This window comes from Scatophagus argus, chromosome 13, assembly GCF_020382885.2.
Source record: "Scatophagus argus isolate fScaArg1 chromosome 13, fScaArg1.pri, whole genome shotgun sequence".
NCBI classification, from domain to species: domain Eukaryota; kingdom Metazoa; phylum Chordata; class Actinopteri; family Scatophagidae; genus Scatophagus; species Scatophagus argus.
In genome coordinates this window covers 11,334,662-11,353,881 of record NC_058505.1, presented here as the reverse complement: position 1 = coordinate 11,353,881, position 19,220 = coordinate 11,334,662, and the positions used below count along the sequence as shown (strand labels likewise).

At 38.7% G+C, this 19,220-nt stretch overlaps 3 protein-coding genes across 4 annotated transcripts; 1 reads left to right on the top strand and 2 right to left on the bottom strand.

Annotated features, from left to right (window-relative positions):
- Window positions 1–319: 319 nt before the first annotated feature.
- cdc20 (cell division cycle 20 homolog) lies at window positions 320–4,064 on the bottom strand. Its single transcript, XM_046407319.1, has 11 exons — window positions 3,905–4,064; window positions 3,309–3,520; window positions 3,073–3,212; window positions 2,889–2,985; window positions 2,671–2,796; window positions 2,281–2,477; window positions 1,832–1,926; window positions 1,496–1,733; window positions 1,181–1,306; window positions 957–1,074; window positions 320–820 (listed from the first exon to the last, which is right to left on the bottom strand). The coding sequence occupies exons 2-11, from the start codon at window positions 3,496–3,498 to the stop codon at window positions 642–644; spliced, it is 1,506 nt and encodes a 501-aa protein (XP_046263275.1). The 5' UTR covers window positions 3,499–3,520; window positions 3,905–4,064; the 3' UTR covers window positions 320–641.
- A 1,551-nt stretch (window positions 4,065–5,615) lies between these two features.
- On the bottom strand, window positions 5,616–9,498 carry LOC124069916. The gene is made up of 6 exons (XM_046409430.1): window positions 9,162–9,498; window positions 8,209–8,391; window positions 7,874–8,131; window positions 7,178–7,276; window positions 6,822–6,839; window positions 5,616–6,375 (listed from the first exon to the last, which is right to left on the bottom strand). Exons 1-6 carry the CDS (start codon window positions 9,226–9,228, stop codon window positions 6,290–6,292), a joined length of 711 nt encoding a protein of 236 aa, XP_046265386.1. The 5' UTR covers window positions 9,229–9,498; the 3' UTR covers window positions 5,616–6,289.
- A 4,114-nt stretch (window positions 9,499–13,612) lies between these two features.
- ppp1r7 (protein phosphatase 1, regulatory (inhibitor) subunit 7) lies at window positions 13,613–18,762 on the top strand. Of its 2 annotated transcripts, none has more exons than XM_046408574.1 (10): window positions 13,613–13,752; window positions 14,496–14,591; window positions 15,156–15,211; window positions 15,322–15,387; window positions 15,581–15,711; window positions 15,950–16,112; window positions 16,281–16,397; window positions 16,508–16,612; window positions 16,745–16,831; window positions 17,539–18,762. In XM_046408574.1, exons 1-10 carry the CDS (start codon window positions 13,713–13,715, stop codon window positions 17,713–17,715), a joined length of 1,038 nt encoding a protein of 345 aa, XP_046264530.1. In that variant the 5' UTR covers window positions 13,613–13,712; the 3' UTR covers window positions 17,716–18,762. The 2 variants fall into 2 exon arrangements, with proteins under 2 accessions (XP_046264530.1, XP_046264531.1); XM_046408575.1 differs by lacking the exon at window positions 13,613–13,752 and adding an exon at window positions 13,786–14,135.
- The last annotated feature ends 458 nt before the right edge of the window (window positions 18,763–19,220 follow it).

The following is a 19,220-nucleotide window of genomic DNA, read 5'->3' as shown; positions in this document are numbered from 1 at the left end:
AATGAACTGAGGAAGAAGTGACACTGAAGGGTCATCATCCACATTTCATAGAGGAATTACAAAACATTTTAAAATTAACTTTGAGCTTTAAAAATCTGCCCTTAAACCAAACTTTGTTGTCAAACTTCAGCCAAACCACATCTGCAACAGGTTTACCTCCAATTTAGCGACCTCTACAGGTACTGATCGAGATTATTTTTTAAAAAAAAATACACCAATTCATGTATATTATAAACTGATCTTAACAAATCATTTGTTCTCACCCTACAGTTTACAACAGGGCACAATTACTTCTTGCCAATTAAGTGACAGAGCCAAATATGGTAAACAAACCATTTATTAATAACCCAGTCTACTGTATACAATGCATCCTTGTGATACAATAAAAGCCAAGTGAAGGTCATAAATACATAATGAACAGTGCTGCTTAAAAGCCAACACTTGACACATGTACTTTACCACATTAGAACTGTATAAACAATCAAGACCAACAGCCTATATACTGCACCCATCAGAAGTATAGTTGCCAGGTAAGGCTAAAACATTGGGTGGAAATCTTTATTGTGGATTAAATAAAACATTTGCACAGAATTTATTTCAGGATAGATCAAAAAAAAAAAAAAAAAAAAAAAAAAAAGTAATTATCTGATTGACTGATGAATGACACTGCTAGTTGATTTGGTCATCCTTTCTTTGGCCTTCTTCTTAACAGGATCCACTTCGAAGCTCTTCCACAGACGAATGGTCTCATCTCCAGCAACAGTCGCAACGGTGGAGCTGTCTGGGCTCAGAGTCAAACTGAGAACTCTGTCCTCGTGGCCTAAAATGAAAAGCATCAATACGTTTAGACCAACAGGAAACGTTAAGTACAGCAAGTTTCCAGTTCACCAGTAGTTTCCCTTCAGAGTAAGCCACATGTGAACAAGCACAGATCCAATCCAGTGAAAATTATTTACCGTTAAGCTCTGCAACTTTGGTGAGAGAGGGGTACTTCCAGATGACAACATTATTGTGAGCATATCCGTGGGCAGAGACCAGCTCCTTGTAATTGGGCGCAAACACCAGTGACGAGATCTGAAAAACAAAGTTGTCAGGTGTGATTATAAATATATTTTATTTCCAGAATAAAAATGAAGGTCACTTTTGTTTGAGAATAAGGGTCGAAAAAAAGCGTGGTTACCTGTGACTGAGTGTCAAGTGAACTGACGCAGGAGCCACTGTTTACATTCCAGATGCGGATGTGACGGTCACTGGTACCACCTCCAGATGCAAGGATATTCGGCTGCCATGGACACCAAGCCAAAGCCTACAATAATAAACATCTTAAAGTGAGTTTCAAACTTCATACACTATGGCAAATCACAGTTATGCTTTTACACCATGCTGGAAGTTTCAAAAGTGTTCAATAATAATTACAATAGGAAAGATTTTGTCTTAATTTCTGGCAAGGTGCCCAAGTTATGTTTGGTAGTTTGGATATAAGAAAGGTCCTCACCTTGACAGCTCCTTGATGTTCGCTCCAGCTACGGACCGACTGGCTGCCGTTGCTGGCGCCGCCCTCCTGCACACGGGGCCATACGCACACCAAGTTGTCATTGCCTCCACTGGCCAGGTATCGCCCATCAGGAGACCACCGCAGCCCACACACCTCCTGTGAGTGACCACTGAGAGTGCAGATGTGATGGTCTGCCACCCTCACATCATGATGGTGGATGTGTCCTGATCTTGAGCCACTAGAAGATAGCGAAACAATACATTTCTGAGTCCAAACGCGCACCACTGGAAATGCAAGTTTTTGTCTTTTGGATCAGAGATGAGGACATAACTGTACCTGGACAGAACATGGTCATTCCAGCTCAGGCTACCAACTCTGGATGTGTGGCTGGCCATGCTGCGTAACCGCTTCTGGTTCTCGACATCCCACAGCTAAGGAAACAAAAAAAAAAAAAAAAGTGCCATTAAATATCATTTAATACCTTTATTTTCATTTGATTTTATATATGTATATAGATTTTATGTATATAGATTTTCTCATCATTAAATTTGTTTAACCAGCATTTCAAGTCCTGTCGTGTCATTTGTTTCTCTGGTTGTAGAAATGGTTTTGTTTGTTTACTTGTTTGTATAAGTTGTTTTAAAACTAACAAAAAGAACTTTGAAAGAAAAACATGATAGGAAGCATTTCTTTGAGCAAAGAATTTCCCCTTGGAGATAAATAAAGGAATTCTGATTCTGATGTGTTCTTCTGATCCAAGGTGTTATGTTCATCAACACACTGACCTGTACTTTGCAGTCACTGGTGCCAACAGCTAAGTAGCTTCCCTCTTTGGTCCAGGACAGTGAGCAGATGTAGTCCTCCTCACGGTCCAGCTTCATGAGAAGAGTGATGTCTCCTTGAGTGGCATCCCACAAGTAAACATTGTTATGAAGTGCCACAGCAAGAACATTTTGACTGCTCCAGTCAAGTAAGTTCAAATCTGGGGGGGAAAAAAGAAAAAGTGACTAAATTAATGCTTGCTTGGTGTACATTTTGCAGAAATAATTTAAATTTGATTTATATTTAGTGTAAAAGCTTACAGAAAAAAATCCATCCACAATGAACAACAAAACAAAACAAAAAAATTACAAAAACAATAATGTTACCAAGAAGAGCATGAGTGCCAAACTTACAAAAATCATTTCGAAGCTCAGGAGCATCCAAGATTCTGTCAGGAGTTGAAGATATGTATCTCGACTTTTTGACAGATGCAGGAGTTATAGCCTGACTGTAGAGGACTTTCAAGTTGTTTTGATAGCCTGTAAATAAGACCCCCCAAAAAAGAAAGATTTTAAGAACCGTACCTTCTATATTCATATGATACAGAAAAAGTTGGAACAAATACACTTACCTTCAGGAGCATTCAGCGGCTTCCCTCCAAGGTGCAGAATCTTTGCATCTTCAATGTTGTATCCATTTAGTGACACAGACCAGGCTTTCTGGTTTTCCTTCAAAAAGACAAAGAGGTTTGCTTAAAGTCAATAAAATCCTTAAAATTTCTAAGAGAATATAGAGGATGTATGAAAACAACTCACTGATGATACTGTTGTGTTGGTCTCGACAGGTTCGTTCTCCTTTGTGAGCAGGAAACTCGCCACATCCATTTGTTTGCTGTTTCTGATGGGAATGAAGCGGTCGCCTCCCATCTTTGAGGGTGTTTGTTTTTTGTTTTTGCCTATGATATAAAAAGATATCCCAGTGGTTAACATTGGCAGGATACGACTTCAGATGGATTTCTTTTTCAAGCAACAATACAGCAGGCGCACATTACCTGGAGTTTTGCTCGGCGTTTTCGATGAGCTCTGTGACACATTAGCAGATTTGCCAGGAGACAAACCGTTCAAGGCGGATGAGTTAGATGAGCTGGCCTTCCTCTGCCACCTCGCCATGGGAGCGTTTGTGATGGGCATATCCAGCTTCAAGATACTGTGGATGTCGTTCTCAAACCCAAACTGCGCCATTTTGTGCAGGTTTTCACGCCACCTGTAGTGTTACATCGGGGCAAATGAACAAGAAGGCGTTCGTATGATACGAGGTTGGCTAACACTGCGGTTTGTTGAAACGAGTTTTAAGTCTTTTAGTTCCCATGCAAACCCTAAGATACCTGAGATAGCGCTGCTTTAGCGGCTGGTGTGAACCAAGAAATGTTAGAAAAACAAGGATTCGTCGCTATTTCGCATTACCCCAGCTAAGCTATTACTACAAGTAGGTATAACGAATGCAATTAACCTAACCAAAGGTAAACGAGGATAAGTTAGCATCAGTAGCTTTAACCGAGTTTAATTATTGTTTGTAAAAAAATAAAAAGACTTCAAGGAGTCAATATGCGGTACTTCTACAACTTGAAAACAAGCGAAATGAGCTCACCTTTTCAAGAAAACGTGGAATACACTGTAGCACCGTCGGCAGTTCTCTTTCGTCTCTATCTAAATTTTGAATTTGATGACGATGACGCCACGCGGTTTAAATGCCAGAAAGCGCTCCTGCGATTGGTTCATTCAAGGAGTTGCCGTTATCTCCAAGGTATTTCTATGGTAACGTTTGCGAATGCCTTTATGTGATTGGTGAAGGGTACTTCCTGTCAGAACAACGAGTGAAAACAACCCTCCTCCCCAAAACTCTATCGCCATCTGTTGGCCAAAAGATGATGTTAGGGTTGTGATTTGTTTTGTGAAACGTGAAGAACAGATACCACCGTTTATATTTATTTTCCTTTATGGCGTTCTCATTTGCTATCCAGAGAATATCATTTAAACTGGTGTTGGGCTGTCTTGATACATTCATTAAACGTTTAATTGCACATTCATTGGAATATCAATCAAATTTGTGTTGGTTCATTCATTTTTGTTTATCTTTTTGCAAATAAACTCTTGCTCTCTTACTGAAGTCTAAATTTTCTTGCTTCAAACATTAAACAGTCATAATCTTCAGAACATAACTGATGGTTGAACCATTCACCAGTAGTAAAAAAAAGAAGAAGAAGAAAAACAAAGTTGTGGGGATTTTTTTTGTTTGTTTTTATTTTGTGTTTGTTTTTTGCGTAGTTATGAATCTGAGATATTACCAAGTCCAGTATTGTGCTTCTGCTTTTTGATTAGAAGGCAAGAGTGATTATGTGATTAAGAATAAGTGTATTAATCAGATTAATGGGATTAAATTCTTGATCAATTAGGTGAAAATCTTACTTCATGAATAACATGGATAGTGTGTTTGGATGGTAAAACATCATCTACGCCCTGAAAGATACAACTAGAGGTATTTTAAGAGATATTATTAATCAGTACACTCTGATCACATAACTAATACATTGACTCCAAGGAAGAGACATAAAATGACATTGTATACTCGCATTCATGTGCTTTTACAAAACATTAATGAGAACTCCACTGTTCATTAACTCTGGCATCGAAAGTGTAATCTGGCATAATTATCTTACAAGCACCATACAGAGGCAGATGATATGTTGGCTCTGTACAGAACCACTGAGAACCTGAAAGGGAACACTCTGTCTCTGACTGAACCTTATCAAAAAATATCACATCTGCTCCTTATTGTATTGGTGTCTTAAAGGACTAGATATGCTAGAAAAGCAGGAGGATAATGTGAGGTTGCAGCTGGCGCAGCTCTTTTTACTTGTGCTCAGCAGAATAAATAAATAGCTGAATACATTCAGTGAGAGAATTTCCAAACTCTTCTTCCTTCTTCTCAGGAGATATGGAACAATACTTACGGAAATGAGTTTCAAATGTTTTGGCTTTCAAACCAACATGAAACCAACACATAAAGTCTGTCTTTAAAAAAGAAAACAAACAAACAATAAACTCCACAATAACAGATGAGGTGCAAATGTCCTACTTTTTTCTGTTGGCTATGAGCCATCTCATCAGAATTTCATCAGGGTGAGTGCACAACTAAATAAAAGAACTGGGCAACAGTGAAACTGTTGGTATCAATTGCTCAATTTTAGATTTTAATTTTTTAATTTCGTCTAATTAAAAAATGTAAATTCTGGATTTTCCTGAAATCAGTGTTTCAGTTGTAACCTGAAACTAACTGGAAAAAAAGACAAAATAAAAACTAACATGCCATAAAACCATCTTTAATTGAACATTTTCTATAACTCTTACATGCTGAAATAATACAGAAAAACATAAAGTTGGTCATATCGGTGCACAGTATCACAAAGAAATATATTTTACTGTGAGGAAACAAAGCAGAGTTCGAATCTGGACACGCTTACTTCATCCAGTGTTTACATACAACTGGTCTATCGGAGGGAGAACAAAACATTTGATTTCAGCAGGGCTTAACAAATGATTTGTGACTTAAATAATTTAATAAATAATGTGTGTGGTGAAAGGGAACATTTTGATTTGTATATTTTCTCTTATTTTGTTTGCATGAATAGTGAAACGTGTGCCCTCACAGTTACTGTCACTTCATGTGGTGAACATATTTATATATTTACATTTCTTCATGAATGTCTGTGTATAGACACATTCAGTATAAGCAATAAAAACAATACTGTAAAGTATGAAACGTGTTAAAGTGCATAAGATAATGTGGTTTGAAAGACCACACACGTGTTTACAGCAGGCCGTTTGACACTGTAGCAGAGGTTTGGTTGCATTCATAGAGCAGCGCTGTCCATACACAGGAAAAAAAACCAAAACTGTTACAGCAGTACGAAGACATTCAGCAGTAAAAATGCAGTTGGAAAACTGGAGCCTTTTGTTCAGCTGAAGCTTTGGATCACAAGGCACAGTAACTACTGTTTTTCACCTCTAGAGCCATTTCACTCATGTCCTTAGGATAATGTATAACTGATCCAATGACTCCTGCAAGGAAATCGGAGAGCACAGATCAGAATGACATTAATAAAAAACAATTGAAAAAACAAAACAAGGTGACATAATGAACTGCACACTGTGACACTGTTGAAAATGATTAGATACCAGTTGTTATAAAATTCTCATGAGCATCACGGGAGATAACCGTCACCTACGAGTCAGCTGACAGCTGCAGTCATATTCAGCAATAATAATAAAAAAAAAAAAAGGTGTGTCACACTGTGCTTACTTTATCAGAGTGAAGCAGGATGGACAAAAACACAAGACTAACACACCAGCACTTCAAATTAAAACAACAGGCCCACCCAAAGGGAATGTGCTTTAAAGTTGATTTAATATCTAACTCTCTAGCTATCATCTCCCGTAACTGTTAACTCAAAAGTCTACAGACTACAGTGACTGAAGAGAAAACACAGAGGTTGTTGTTGGCTTACCTCCAGGGTGCAGCAAACCTAAGCAGAGAGTGTGAGAAAGACAAAACACATGACTATGCTTTACATTTTCCTGTGAGTATGAGACTCCATACCAAAATCATGTGAGAGGACATGTTTGAAAGAAGTTATGCTGCCTAACCCCAGAAAAACAGCCCCATAATGAGGTGTGTCTGGATACTTTTGTGAGTGAGGTATTAAAGTAACTAGCTGATGTAAAGATAAAATGTTTCTGCGTGTTTACGATACGATTCACAAGACCGCATCCCATTTGTGGAAATAATTCAATTTGCTATTTTATGAAAATGAAACTTCTTTTATTACTATCCAAATTGGAAGTGGAAATCTTATTTACTCACCAGACCTGTTGGACAAGAGGAGGCTGACTATGATTAGCCCTATGAACACCAGGAGTGCCAAGACCGGGATCAGAAACTGAGGCCAAGGAGTCTCTGGGTCTGGGAAAACATAGCAAAAAACAGATAACCAGACAGCAGGTCAACAAAATGATCAAATATATGAGCATTGTATGTGGAGGTCGGTTGTTGCAAGGACAAGAACAAACTCATATCTTACTTTTGAATAACTCTTTCACTTTTTTTGCACCAGTTGTGTCATATGACTCACAGTCAAATGCCATCAGCTGCCTCCACAATCCCCCGCCACCAGCAGTCTTCAGGCTTTTTTTTTTTTTTTTAATTTCTCTTTTTACCCTGATTTTCAGCCCTAAATTTCAAATCTAGCAGACAGATACAGCTATGGACCCCAAAATCTAATATTCAGATTAATTCTGTTTGTTATCACCAACAGTGTAGTGAGACAAACTGACAGTAAATAATGTAGACTACATCCTGTCTCACAATAAAGCTTATGTTACTTCATGTCACAGAGTAAGAAAGCAAGCAAGGGTTAAACCCAAAATGCCACCAGGGAGGAAATGGCTTTATATCAGTAATTTTCATTCATACAATTCATTATTTTGCAGCACAACTGTTTAAGTGTGACAGTAGTTTCAAATTTGTTCTCAAAAGCCATAGAGAATATATTCAGTCTACCTGACCGGTCCTCAGAAAGTCTCAATTCTATCATGAGCTTGTTGCATTCATCCTGGAAGCGGATCTTGTCCGTCCCTGTGCGCTGTACCTCCCGGTCCCACAACTCTTTCAGGGCCAGTGCTTGTGGCACATGGGCCGTCCAGGTGTCAGCATCGTCCAGAGTCAGATAGACCTTCCCATCATAAAACACACGGTCGGTCCAGTGCAGCTGAGACCCTTCCAGTATGCATTCGCGTGAACGAAGGACAGTGTGGTTTCCTAGGGGGTTTGACAAAAGCTATTTGTCAGTTTCAACAATAATTCAGTTCATTAATGATACATGATGATTTTCTTACTCAGTGCTGAAGTCTGGTTGACATCGGTAAGAGCTGGGAGATGTCCGCCAGCTAACATAGACTGGATGATATTGTCAACTTCCTGACTTGTGCCAGTAAGAGAGACTCCATTGAGAAGAACCTGGTTCACAACCCGCTGAGCACCCACCACTCCCCACTGCCGGACCTGCACTATGATGGTATCTGATGGGAGAAACAGTAAACAGAAGGAAGGTTCCACATGTCGCAGTAAGCTTACATCCCTGTGGGAATGTTTTCATGTCATGTAAAAGGAGATGCGAGGTAAGGAGATAAAATGTAACAGAAACTAGTCAAAGCGATAGTATTGCTTTAGACACTCATTTAGAAGTAGTCTTGCATTAAATGTTACTAAAGCACAAACACTGAAAAAATAAAATGGAGCCCGGGAAGATCCAGGAAAAAGAAAAATCAATGGAGACTCCCAGTAATCAATAAAACATCATTCTACTTGAAAGTGGAAATACTTGTTGTCATTTAATTTTCATTTTCATTTTCAGCAGTAATGCTTTCACATGCCATTGTGGCACAAGTTCCAATCTACTCTAAATGTTTGGTATATTGTCTGGTAATCTTTAAAGTAACAAGTCTTAAATGTAGCCTAAACCGTGCCATTGGGTTTAGGAGGTGCAACCCAAAGCAATCCAACACAGGCGAGCAACCAGAAATCCTTTGCCATTATTGTTTTCAGTTTTTGTTGTGTCTTATGTTGTGAAAAGTTGACAATGTCAACAGAAAGTGTGGGAGTTTAACAGAGAAACGAGTCTTTGCATTATGTTTTTTTATAACCTGCTGGTTTGGCGAACGTTAGCAGTTAACGTACGTAGGCTACGCACACCAGTTGCCATATTGTCCCTTCGTGCATTTTATCACTTAATTACCCTGCAACGCAAAGCAACACAAACCAATGCAATGCAAAGAGACAGACTTCTTACCGACTGGAACGGGAAAGCCCAGTGATAACTCGCTCAGCATCAGTACAAAAATGCCAAGGAAATACATTTCTGGAGACCCTTGTTACTCGGCTTGAAGACCAGCGGCGTTCAACAGTCAAAGAACAAAACTCTTCAGTTAAAAATAGCAAGGATTTTTTTAAGCCATTTAAGCGTAACCGGTGAAGCAGTGACACGTTCCGGACGAGAGACAAAACCTTTAACAAAATAGCTACCAGGCGCTGACAGGTCGTCACCCCTCTACTCTATATGCGAATCATTCTGGTTTCGCTTCGACAAACTTTATTTTGAAAGTCCGCTTCTGATTGGCTGCAGCGAATCCTGAAGCGTATCCCAGCTGAGTTCTGCTCTACATTTAGTCTAACAAATAAACAAGCAAACAAACAACTGAAGTACAAGCGTGAAAAGAAGAGATGACGAACAGAAATAAGCGGTTAATAATGACTGACGCTGAGGGTTTGTCCAGTCAACTCTTGTCAAAGCATCCGGTGATGGAGGAAATGTTCAGAGTCTGAGATAAAAATTAAAGTTGATGTCAAAATACTCAAAAAGTGATAGAGAAAGTACCACAGTGTTACTAAGTCTGAACATAAGTGTACAATCAATAAAATGCACTTAAGTGACTAAAAACAGGAATATGGCTTCGGTGTCATTAAATTGTGCAGTGATGCAAAGGCAGGAGTCACTGCTGTTTGTCAGGGTGGATGTACTGTAATTTTGAGCTACTGCGTATAGGCAACTAGGTGTGTTTTCATTGTGGATTCATTTGCTGGTTATTTTTGATGAATACATTGATACAGGTTTGTAAAAATCCTGAATTAGTGAGAAATGTCCATCACAATACCTTCACAATGTTCAAATGTCAACAGAAAAAGATAAAAAATAAAAGTAAATACTTTGTAAAAGAGATATAGCAAATCCTGGCATTTTACACAATGGAATAAGGACAGTGTGCCACATCTTTGTATCATTCATTTTCTATACCGGCTGATCCGTCAGGGTTGCAGGGGGAATGGAGCCTATCCCGGCTGATGGGCAAGATTCACCCTGGACTGGTCGCCAGCCAACCACAGGGCTGACTGACAAAGACAGACAACCACACACTCACACCAAGGGGCAATGTAGACAATGCCAATTAACCTAATGTGCATGTTTTGGGGATTGTGGACGCAGGCACAGGGAGAACATGCAAACTCCACACAGAAAGGGCACAGACCGGGGTTCGAACCTTGAACCCTCTTGCTATGAGGCGACAGTGCTAACCACTGCACCACCGTGTCACCACAAAATTGGAATGACTGATGATGAATGATTATAAATGAAATTAAATGATTAAAAAAATTATCAGCAACATTTATGGCAGGTGTAGTAGTAATGTAGTTCAAGTTAGGTCCATGTCAACCAGATAAAACAATAAAATGTTGCTTAAAGCACACATCATCACTGCTGATAATCCAATGACATAACATATGATAAATTAACTGACAACAGACATTCGGCTGTTTCTGCATTGCTGCAATGTTCTCTGTTCTGATCTGATTCATATATTTGTGAATTTAAACCATACTATATAGACAAAAGTATTGGGGCACCAATATACCATCAGGGATTTTAATGACATTGCACTCTAAATACATAGACACCTTTGCAGCTATAACAGCTTCCACTCTTCCGGTGGGGGGGGGGGGCTTTCCACAAGATTTTGAAGTGTTTCTGTGGGAGTTTTGGCCCATTCGTGCAGTAGAGCATTTGTGAGGTCAGGCACTGATGTTGGATGAAGAGACCTGGTTTGCAATCTCTCTTTCAGTTCATCCCAAAGGTGTCTGATGGGGTTGAGGTCAGGGCTCTGTGTGTGCACCAGTCACGTTCTTCCACACCAAACTCATCCAACCTCGTCTTCATGGACTTTGCTTTGTGCACTGGGGCACAGTCATGCTGGAATAGAAAAAGTCCTTCCCCAGACTGTTGCCACAGAGCTGGAAGCATAGCATTGTTCAAAATGTCTTGGTATGCTTGGTATGGAAGTAACGGGCCTAGCCTAACCTCTGAAAGACAGCCCAATTATGACGTGTTTGGATAATTTTCTATATAGCGTACAGTCAGATATGAAAGCCGGCGCAGATGCATTTGTTCTTCTGCTGGTTTTCTCTCTAGATGCCACAAGTTCTGATATATGTCACTTTTTTACAGGAAAAGAAAGAATATTTAGAATTTGATTTTGGTCTGAGTAAAAGGTTTGTCTCTACAGGCTGCAGTGCAGCAGGAAATGGTGCTCTGTTTTTAAAGGCTTGTTGTTTTCTCAGTGTTGACCAGTCTAAATGGCCAAGCCGTGGTCACTCAGTATGAAATTGGTTAATGTCTCACTGGCCCTGCCACTGTGTACCTCCTGTTTGCTCGTGACCAGCTGGTGGAAGTAACTTCATTCAACATACTGATGGCATCTTAACCCTGACCCAGTTACTGTATAATACAACTGTAAACTCATAGTCATAGGTCAGCAAACAGAGGGAGGATGCCATCTTATGATAGTTTTGTTTTAAAAATCATTGGCCACTATCCATACAAATATTTACTACCTTTGGCAGATCTGTAACACAGCTTAGACTGCATGAGGACAGTCTGTCCACTGGACTTTAACTTATAGGTAATGTGTCAGACATGTCTAAAAAGTTCAGGAGAGGAAGAGAAATTCAGGAGTAGATGAAATAAATTTCCCCAACATTTCAGTGTTAACAAACAAACTCAGTTTCTATGGGCCATTCACACCAACAACGACAGTTGTTTTTAAAAACCTGATAATGAGGAACATTTTGTTCTTCTTTCACTCCCAGTCTGCTTATCCAAATAGGTCAAGAATACATTTTATGTCCCCATTTTTTTTAATCCTATTTAATGCTTCATATAAAAAGTGTTATCTAAAACAAGTAACATAGGAGCATACCCATGATTAGATATTTACAGCTATATCTAAAGTGTATGTCTCTCTCCTGTATGTGTGTGTTATGCAGATGTGAAAGGTTGTGTTGTGTTCTGATGAAACTGAAGGATAATTATATAATTACTTGGGTACTGAAGCCATCACCAGATATTTAGAGTGAAGTGCATCAATCTTTTGCAGGTGTATTTTTAAAAAGTGAACTATGCAAGACAAATGGAAAGCGCTCTTTCATTTTTTCAAATTTAAAGTGCTAGAAGTGAAGGCAGTGGGATAACCACATATCCAATTGCCTTTGCTTTTGGAATTTTAACAACCATGACCTGTTTATATTGGAGGCATTTACTGGCCTTGCTGTTCACCTAGAAAATGGCAGTTGATATGCTGGATTTAAGTTTAAATGTTATTTTGCTACTGTTATTTTTCCCCTTGGTTTAAGTATTAATCATAGAAAGAGTACTTACAACCTTTATAAAGTAAGAGTAGTAATACCATAGTGTAAATTGCATGTTTACAAGTGAAAGATTTGCATTCAGAATTTTGCTTTTCAGTTCAATATACTGAAGTTAAACGGCTTCTTCTGCAGTACACAGTTATATCACTGTATATGCTATTTTATTAGATTATTATTACTGATGCATGTGAACACCATGTAAACATTTCAATACTTCAGTATAACGATGCATCAATTACTACTTGCTGATCATGTTATTTTTATGAAAATGCTAATCTGCAACCTATCTATCATTATGGCTATCAGATGAATCAGAAGCAGAATCAGAATCAGAAAAGACTTTATTGCCATGTAAGTGAAGAGGTTTCACATTACTAGGAATTTGTCTTGGTGATTGGTGCATACATAGAACGTAACAAGTAACATATAATTGCAGAATAAAATAAAAATAGAAATAAAATAGAATAAGGTAACACAAAATAAAATAAGTAAAATAAATATTTTTCTGGAGGTAGTCCAAAAGTGAGGTAGTGCAGGGTGGAGTATAGTGCAAGTGGGTGAGGTAAACAGTGCAAATGAACAGCAGGTGGATAATGAATGAGCAAAATCAATTGCTAAGGTGCAGGGCAGCATGTCAGTCAGTTGGTGTTCAACAGTCTAACAGCACAGGGGAAGAAACTGTTCTTGTGGTGTGAGGTTTTGGTCCGAATGGAGTAACCTCCTGCCTGAAGGGAGTTTCTCAAAGAGAGAAGGGAGTTCACAGAGAGAGAAGGAAGTTTCACAAAGAAGCGAATGAAGTGAATAGCACATCCCCTCTGAATCCAAACAATCAACCGACAGAAATGATCAGAAGATGAACACATAATAAAAATAATTATTAGTTGCAGTCTTGATCAGATAGTTCACAATTAGCTCTACCTCAACCAACTATAGCAGTAAAATTCTGTGTTTACATTAATACATGAGTTAGAAAAAAACCATACATATATAATTGTATGTATCCATTTATAACCACAGAGTACAACATGTATAGCATTTACTTCAATAGTTTGTAGTGTATAGCATCAGCGCTCTCTTGTGTCTGACCGCAGCATGAGCTTCCACCGGATTGGCTGAGCGGTTGTCAGGACTGTTTACAGGAAACATGGCTTCCCGGTCTGTTGGAGAGCTTCAAGAAATGGAAGGTCAGTAAATTTGTCAGGATGCAACCGAGCCATGAATTTATTAACTTGACGAATCGGCATCCGTATGGAGAATTTTTATTTTTATATAAGCACATCAGGCGATTTATTTTCCTTCGTACCAACCAGAACCCCATCCTTAGCTTGCTAGCCAACAAGCTAACAACAATCCTCGTTAGCTGACGTTGTTCAGTTAACGTCAACTCATGCTGTCCGGTTAATCGACAGCTACGTTCATTTCAGTTTTCCCACCCGCGTTATCTCGTCTGTTGGTCTGGAACTGGATTTTGTGTTCAATGTGACGTGTCTGCTTATATAACATATTGTTATTGAAGCTCGTAACCTCGTCTCCTGTGGTGCAACCAGCTACTCTGCTAGCGAACATGGTTAGTAGTGTTTAGCCTGTGTGATAATGTAAGAAAGCTAACGTTAGCTTAGCTGTCTCTAGACTGTAACGTTAACCAACCGATATAATTCGGTGTGAAGTGCAGTCTCATTACACGTAATATTCTCACGTCGCGTGGTGCAGAAAAACCTTGTTAATATTCATTGATTATAAACCAAGACAGAAGCTGGATGCTCCACAGGATATCTCCTGGCTTCTCAGTGGGCGAGGTGGAGCTGGGCCTCGTCGATGCATCATATTACTCTTGCATCAGCTAAATGTCACAGATTCATTATCACACAACACCTCTGCATGTGAATGGTGACGTTAAGCATCTCTTCTCTTTATTTGCTTATTGTAGTGGACAGAAGGGGTGAGTCTGAGGAGTCTGGTGATGATGAGACCAGGAGGAGGAGTATCAATGGCGACGTGGACCCCAATCAGCCTGCTAACACAAGTAAATTGGCTCATGTACTGCACTGCCACATAGAAAGGCACTCAAATGGAGCCGCCCAGTTGTAATTTGGTTCCAACACAAACTAGATGGGTACTCAGAGGGTGCATACTTCCTCCAAGGCCAATAGTCCACTCCTATGATATGCAAATCTGCAAGTGCATCCACTGTATGCCTGGACTTGTGTTGCATTGCACTGTGCTGTTGTTGCATAATCATCCACCTGTCACGCACCCGAAACAGATTGTTTTCTCTGACTTGGAGACCCAGACTCATACAGTCATTTCACTTGATCCCTACTGCTCCCTGTATGCAATATTGCTTTCCAAATTATTTTTTTAATTGTGTGTTGTATTGATTTACAAACGTGTTCTTTAATTACTTATTTTAATGACTAGACAAGCTTTTTTCTATAATTTTTGATATGTAGATGTATGCACAATTGTCACTGCAGCAAATATCATGAAGCATTCCGTAGCTTTTCAAGTTTATATCATGTTTGTTGTTACCATACTGTGGTGTAATGGCCGTGTTAGTTTATCTGATTTACTCTTGTTCTCATTAAAGGTAAAGAAGAGTCTCCTGTTGACATGGACACCATAACCTTGGACCCAGAGGAAGAGGTTATAAGACTGTCTAAAAACATTACTCCTGTCTGGCTGCTACTGTCACAAAGTTTCCGTTTTAATGCTTTTTAGTCGAAAGTCCTTAAGTTATCTGTTTGTTTTCATAGGATGTTGATCTTGTTCATTGTCGTATTGGAAAAATTGAAGGACTGGAGGTGCTACAGAAGGCTAAAGTAAGTACCTCAATATTTACTGCTACAGTGATGAAGTAATGACAGCATTTTATGCAGAATCTGGAGTTAATTCCTCTGTTTTTCCTTATTTGGAAAACTAGACAGAATAACTTATTTTCCTTAATAATCATAGCAATATAAAATACAACTATTAATTATACCTGTTAATTGTTTTCTGTCTATCTTTACACAGACACTCTCCTTACGGCAGAATCTCATTAAAAAGATAGAAAACCTCGACAGTTTGAGCTCACTGCGGGAACTAGATCTTTATGACAATCAGATCCGCAAACTGGAGAACCTGCAAAACCTCACAGAGTTAGAGTAAGTCAGAAGACGACTGTATTCTTTATCTCTATTGTTTCCTCATATTATAGAATTTTTATCTAAAAAGTGCAAAAAGTCAACTCATTTATGACACATTCAGTTTCTACACACTAGTATCATGGGATTGTTGGGATGTAGAGAATCACTGAGTTGTATTTTTCATGTAGCTGTACAAAGAGTCCACATCTCAAGTACAATTCATTTGAATGAGCATATTTGTCTGACTGATCCACAGACAGCTTGACGTGTCCTTCAACATTCTGAGGAAGGTGGAAGGTTTGGAGCAGTTGACTCAGATGAAGAAACTTTTTCTTCTTCACAACAAAATTAGCAGCATTTCCAACCTGGAACATTTAACGGGCCTGGAAATGCTGGAGCTGGGCTCCAATCGCATCCGGGTAGGACATGATGGCTTTCTTTCAAACCTGGCAAATCCATACTGCACTTGCAAACATGCATTGTCAATGTGATGGTGGAAAATAAGACATTATAGGACATTAGTGAAATAATGATGGCATCATTATGTTGTGTTTACTTGTGTTTGGTTCACTGTGTTTTGTTCACAGGTCATAGAGAACCTGGATACACTGTCATCTTTGCAAAGTTTGTTTCTTGGCACCAATAAAATAACTAAACTTCAGAATCTGGAGGGTTTACACAATCTGACTGTTTTAAGCATTCAGGTATTGTCATACTAATTCTCTTAAGTACCAGCAGTGGTTCCAAGAATGAAATGTATGTATGTTTGTACACTGAAACTTTGATTTATAATGTTTTCTACATTTATTTGCAGAGTAACCGGATTACTAAAATTGAAGGTCTACAGAACCTTGTAAACCTGAAAGAGCTCTATCTGAGCCACAATGGCATTGAGGTCATTGAAGGCTTGGAAAACAATGTGAGTTATAGAAATTACACAGCCTATCTCCAAAAGGACTGAATGCCAAACTGTCTATAGTGTATTTTGCTAACTGCGTACATGTGCAAAGTTAGTGCAGTGCATTCAAACGCTGTTTGTTTTCCCCCACAGAAAAAACTTACTACCCTGGACATTGCAGCTAATCGCATAAAGAAAATTGAAAACATCAGCCATCTAACAGACCTACAGGAGTTCTGGGTACAGATAAGTTGAACAAAAAATTCATTTGATGGTCTTTAATGTTTTATTTATGCAACAAAGTTACAGAGCGCATAGAGCCTCACCAACACACCATCTCACAGCAGACATTTTGACTTGACACAAGGAAAAGATCGGGTGTGACTAGTAACATTAAGAAAGTCTCAAATGGAAACGTTTAACATTCATTCTCCCTATTTTGCATGTATAAGCTCTTTATAAACATTTAATAAATGGTTTAATACACATGTAGTTGTAAAACGGCTATAAGGACATTTTAAGAATTTAATAATGTACAGTATTTGTGGTATTTTGCACGTCGGCACACACAGAACTTAAGATAGGCTACTAAACGACCTCAACAGAGCTTATAGCCCAGGTTCATACGCTCTCTATCTCTGCTTACAACTACGAGGTTGTGTGTTCTAAACCTTTTAATTAAATGCTTAGATACTTAATCAGAGGTTAACAGGGAGACTCAAAGACTCATAAATTGTCACATGATCTATGTTTAATCCATCCATCCATCTATCATTATTATTGATTTAATAATTGGAAGATTTTTTTTACTGATTTTCAAAGTCTTATTATTTCTTCTTGTTAACTAAGTAAACCTCAATTATTGTATTAATAGACTCCACATCCTCCATACTACAAGTTTGTTTTGGTCCTCTTACTGGCTGTATTGTCTTTCAACCTCTCCCCAGATGAACGATAATCAGATAGATAACTGGTCAGATCTGGATGAGTTGAAGAATGCCAAGTCTCTTGAGACGGTCTATCTTGAGAGAAACCCTCTACAGAAGGACCCACAGTACCGGCGAAAGATCATGCTGGCACTGCCCACCGTACGCCAGATCGACGCTACCTTCATCCGCTTCTAATCTGCAGTGTACAGTTCACCTGCCAACTTCAGTGTTTGCGTGCACTACCCTGCCTGCCCTGCGTACAACAAACAAACTTCATTTTGAAACACACTGGCCTCATTTAATCGTATTGTCACTCCATACACAAATACACATTCCGACATTACACTCACCCATGGCTCACTTAACATACATGTATGCATGTATGCACTCATTGACACCTTGATCTATGCTAGTGTATGGAAGCTTATTTATTTATTAAGCTGGATCTGAACTGTAAAGATAATTTCCTCTAAAAGCCCATTCCTTCATTTCTCCTCTGCACTTATTTTTCTTTTACTGTTTTGAATGAGGGACACACAGTAGAGACATCTTCTATCTTTCATCATGCAGTGCCAATCAAAAAAATGATTACTGCACTGTTGAAGTTGCACTGCTGTTATATGTGAGGAAAAGCTGGCATTTTTACTATCTGAGGGATTTTGTTAAGAGTTTATTCCTTTTGGTTGTCAGAATGAGGATAATTCTTGTACACCGTGGGTAAAAGAACAATTAAATATTAAAGGGAAAGTCCATAATAAAATATAATCTGCATATTTTAATCTTCAAAATAATTCTGATCTTCTCAGTTGCAAGTTCCAACATGCTTCAAGGCTGTTGGGAACAAGCTTAAATCTGTCTTTTTAAGAAAAATGGTGGATACTTATGAATGATTTAATAAACTGTTATTGTCAGGGGATATTTTAATCCTCAGCAGCTGTCTATTCCTTGTCCAGATATTTTACAGCTCATAGACCCATTTCTTGATTAATAAGAATGACCTCCTTGGTAAAATTAAGCTCCTGAGAATGTTAAATCATTTAATGTGTCTATAAAGATGGTATGAATGATGTTAAGATAACCCTCCTCCCCTTTTTTTTCCTTTTGAAGTGAACTTGCTCATGTTTTCAGCTGTGTAAAGACACTACAGAGACTCACTCTAAAAAATTCTCATTTGGCTAATGATGGGCAAAGTGTACTGAAACATTTGAATAAGTTCATTATCAAGTTTTTTCCAAAAAAATGTTTAAAATGCAAGAGCTCCAACTGCATTTTCCCACTTACTGACCTGAACCACAGTCAAACATTGAGTTTAGTTCGCTAACTAGCAAACTGAGAGCATGGCCATGCCAGTGAGCTGAGAATTTAGGTGGATAAAGTTTGCAGACTGAAAGCTGCTATTACAAAGTCCTACCCAATTGTGTGCATATTTTCCCGACAAAATATCCGAATAAAATATTTCGTATTACTTCCTGTTTTGGGATTTAAAGACTTGAGAGGGAGGAAAAAGGGTGAGCTTGAGCAACTCAGCAACACCTATCTCTCAGGGCTCAGGTTCACTGTGTGTTAAAGTGAACGTGCACTGTCCCGTCACTGAAAGGATCTGAGACAGTCTCAATGAGTGAGCATATCTCTGCGTGTTCGCTGAGAGCTTAACTGAACTGACTAACAGATGAACGGATCATTTCAGGAAGTGATTCAGT

Coding starts and splice junctions, on each gene's coding strand:
- cdc20 (XM_046407319.1), bottom strand. CDS start 3,498: ATGGCGCAGTTTGGGTTTGAGAACGACATCCACAGTATCTTGAAGCTG. Junction 2,797..2,888: donor GCCGCTGAATGCTCCTGAAG/GTAAGTGTATTT, acceptor TCTTATTTACAG/GCTATCAAAACAACTTGAAA. Junction 1,927..2,280: donor CCAGTGACTGCAAAGTACAG/GTCAGTGTGTTG, acceptor TTGTTTCCTTAG/CTGTGGGATGTCGAGAACCA.
- LOC124069916 (XM_046409430.1), bottom strand. CDS start 9,228: ATGTATTTCCTTGGCATTTTTGTACTGATGCTGAGCGAGTTATCACTG. Junction 8,392..9,161: donor GGGCTTTCCCGTTCCAGTCG/GTAAGAAGTCTG, acceptor TTCTCCCATCAG/ATACCATCATAGTGCAGGTC. Junction 8,132..8,208: donor CAACCAGACTTCAGCACTGA/GTAAGAAAATCA, acceptor CAAACCCCCTAG/GAAACCACACTGTCCTTCGT.
- ppp1r7 (XM_046408574.1), top strand. CDS start 13,713: ATGGCTTCCCGGTCTGTTGGAGAGCTTCAAGAAATGGAAG. Junction 15,712..15,949: donor CAAAACCTCACAGAGTTAGA/GTAAGTCAGAAG, acceptor ACTGATCCACAG/ACAGCTTGACGTGTCCTTCA. Junction 16,832..17,538: donor CAGACCTACAGGAGTTCTGG/GTACAGATAAGT, acceptor ACCTCTCCCCAG/ATGAACGATAATCAGATAGA.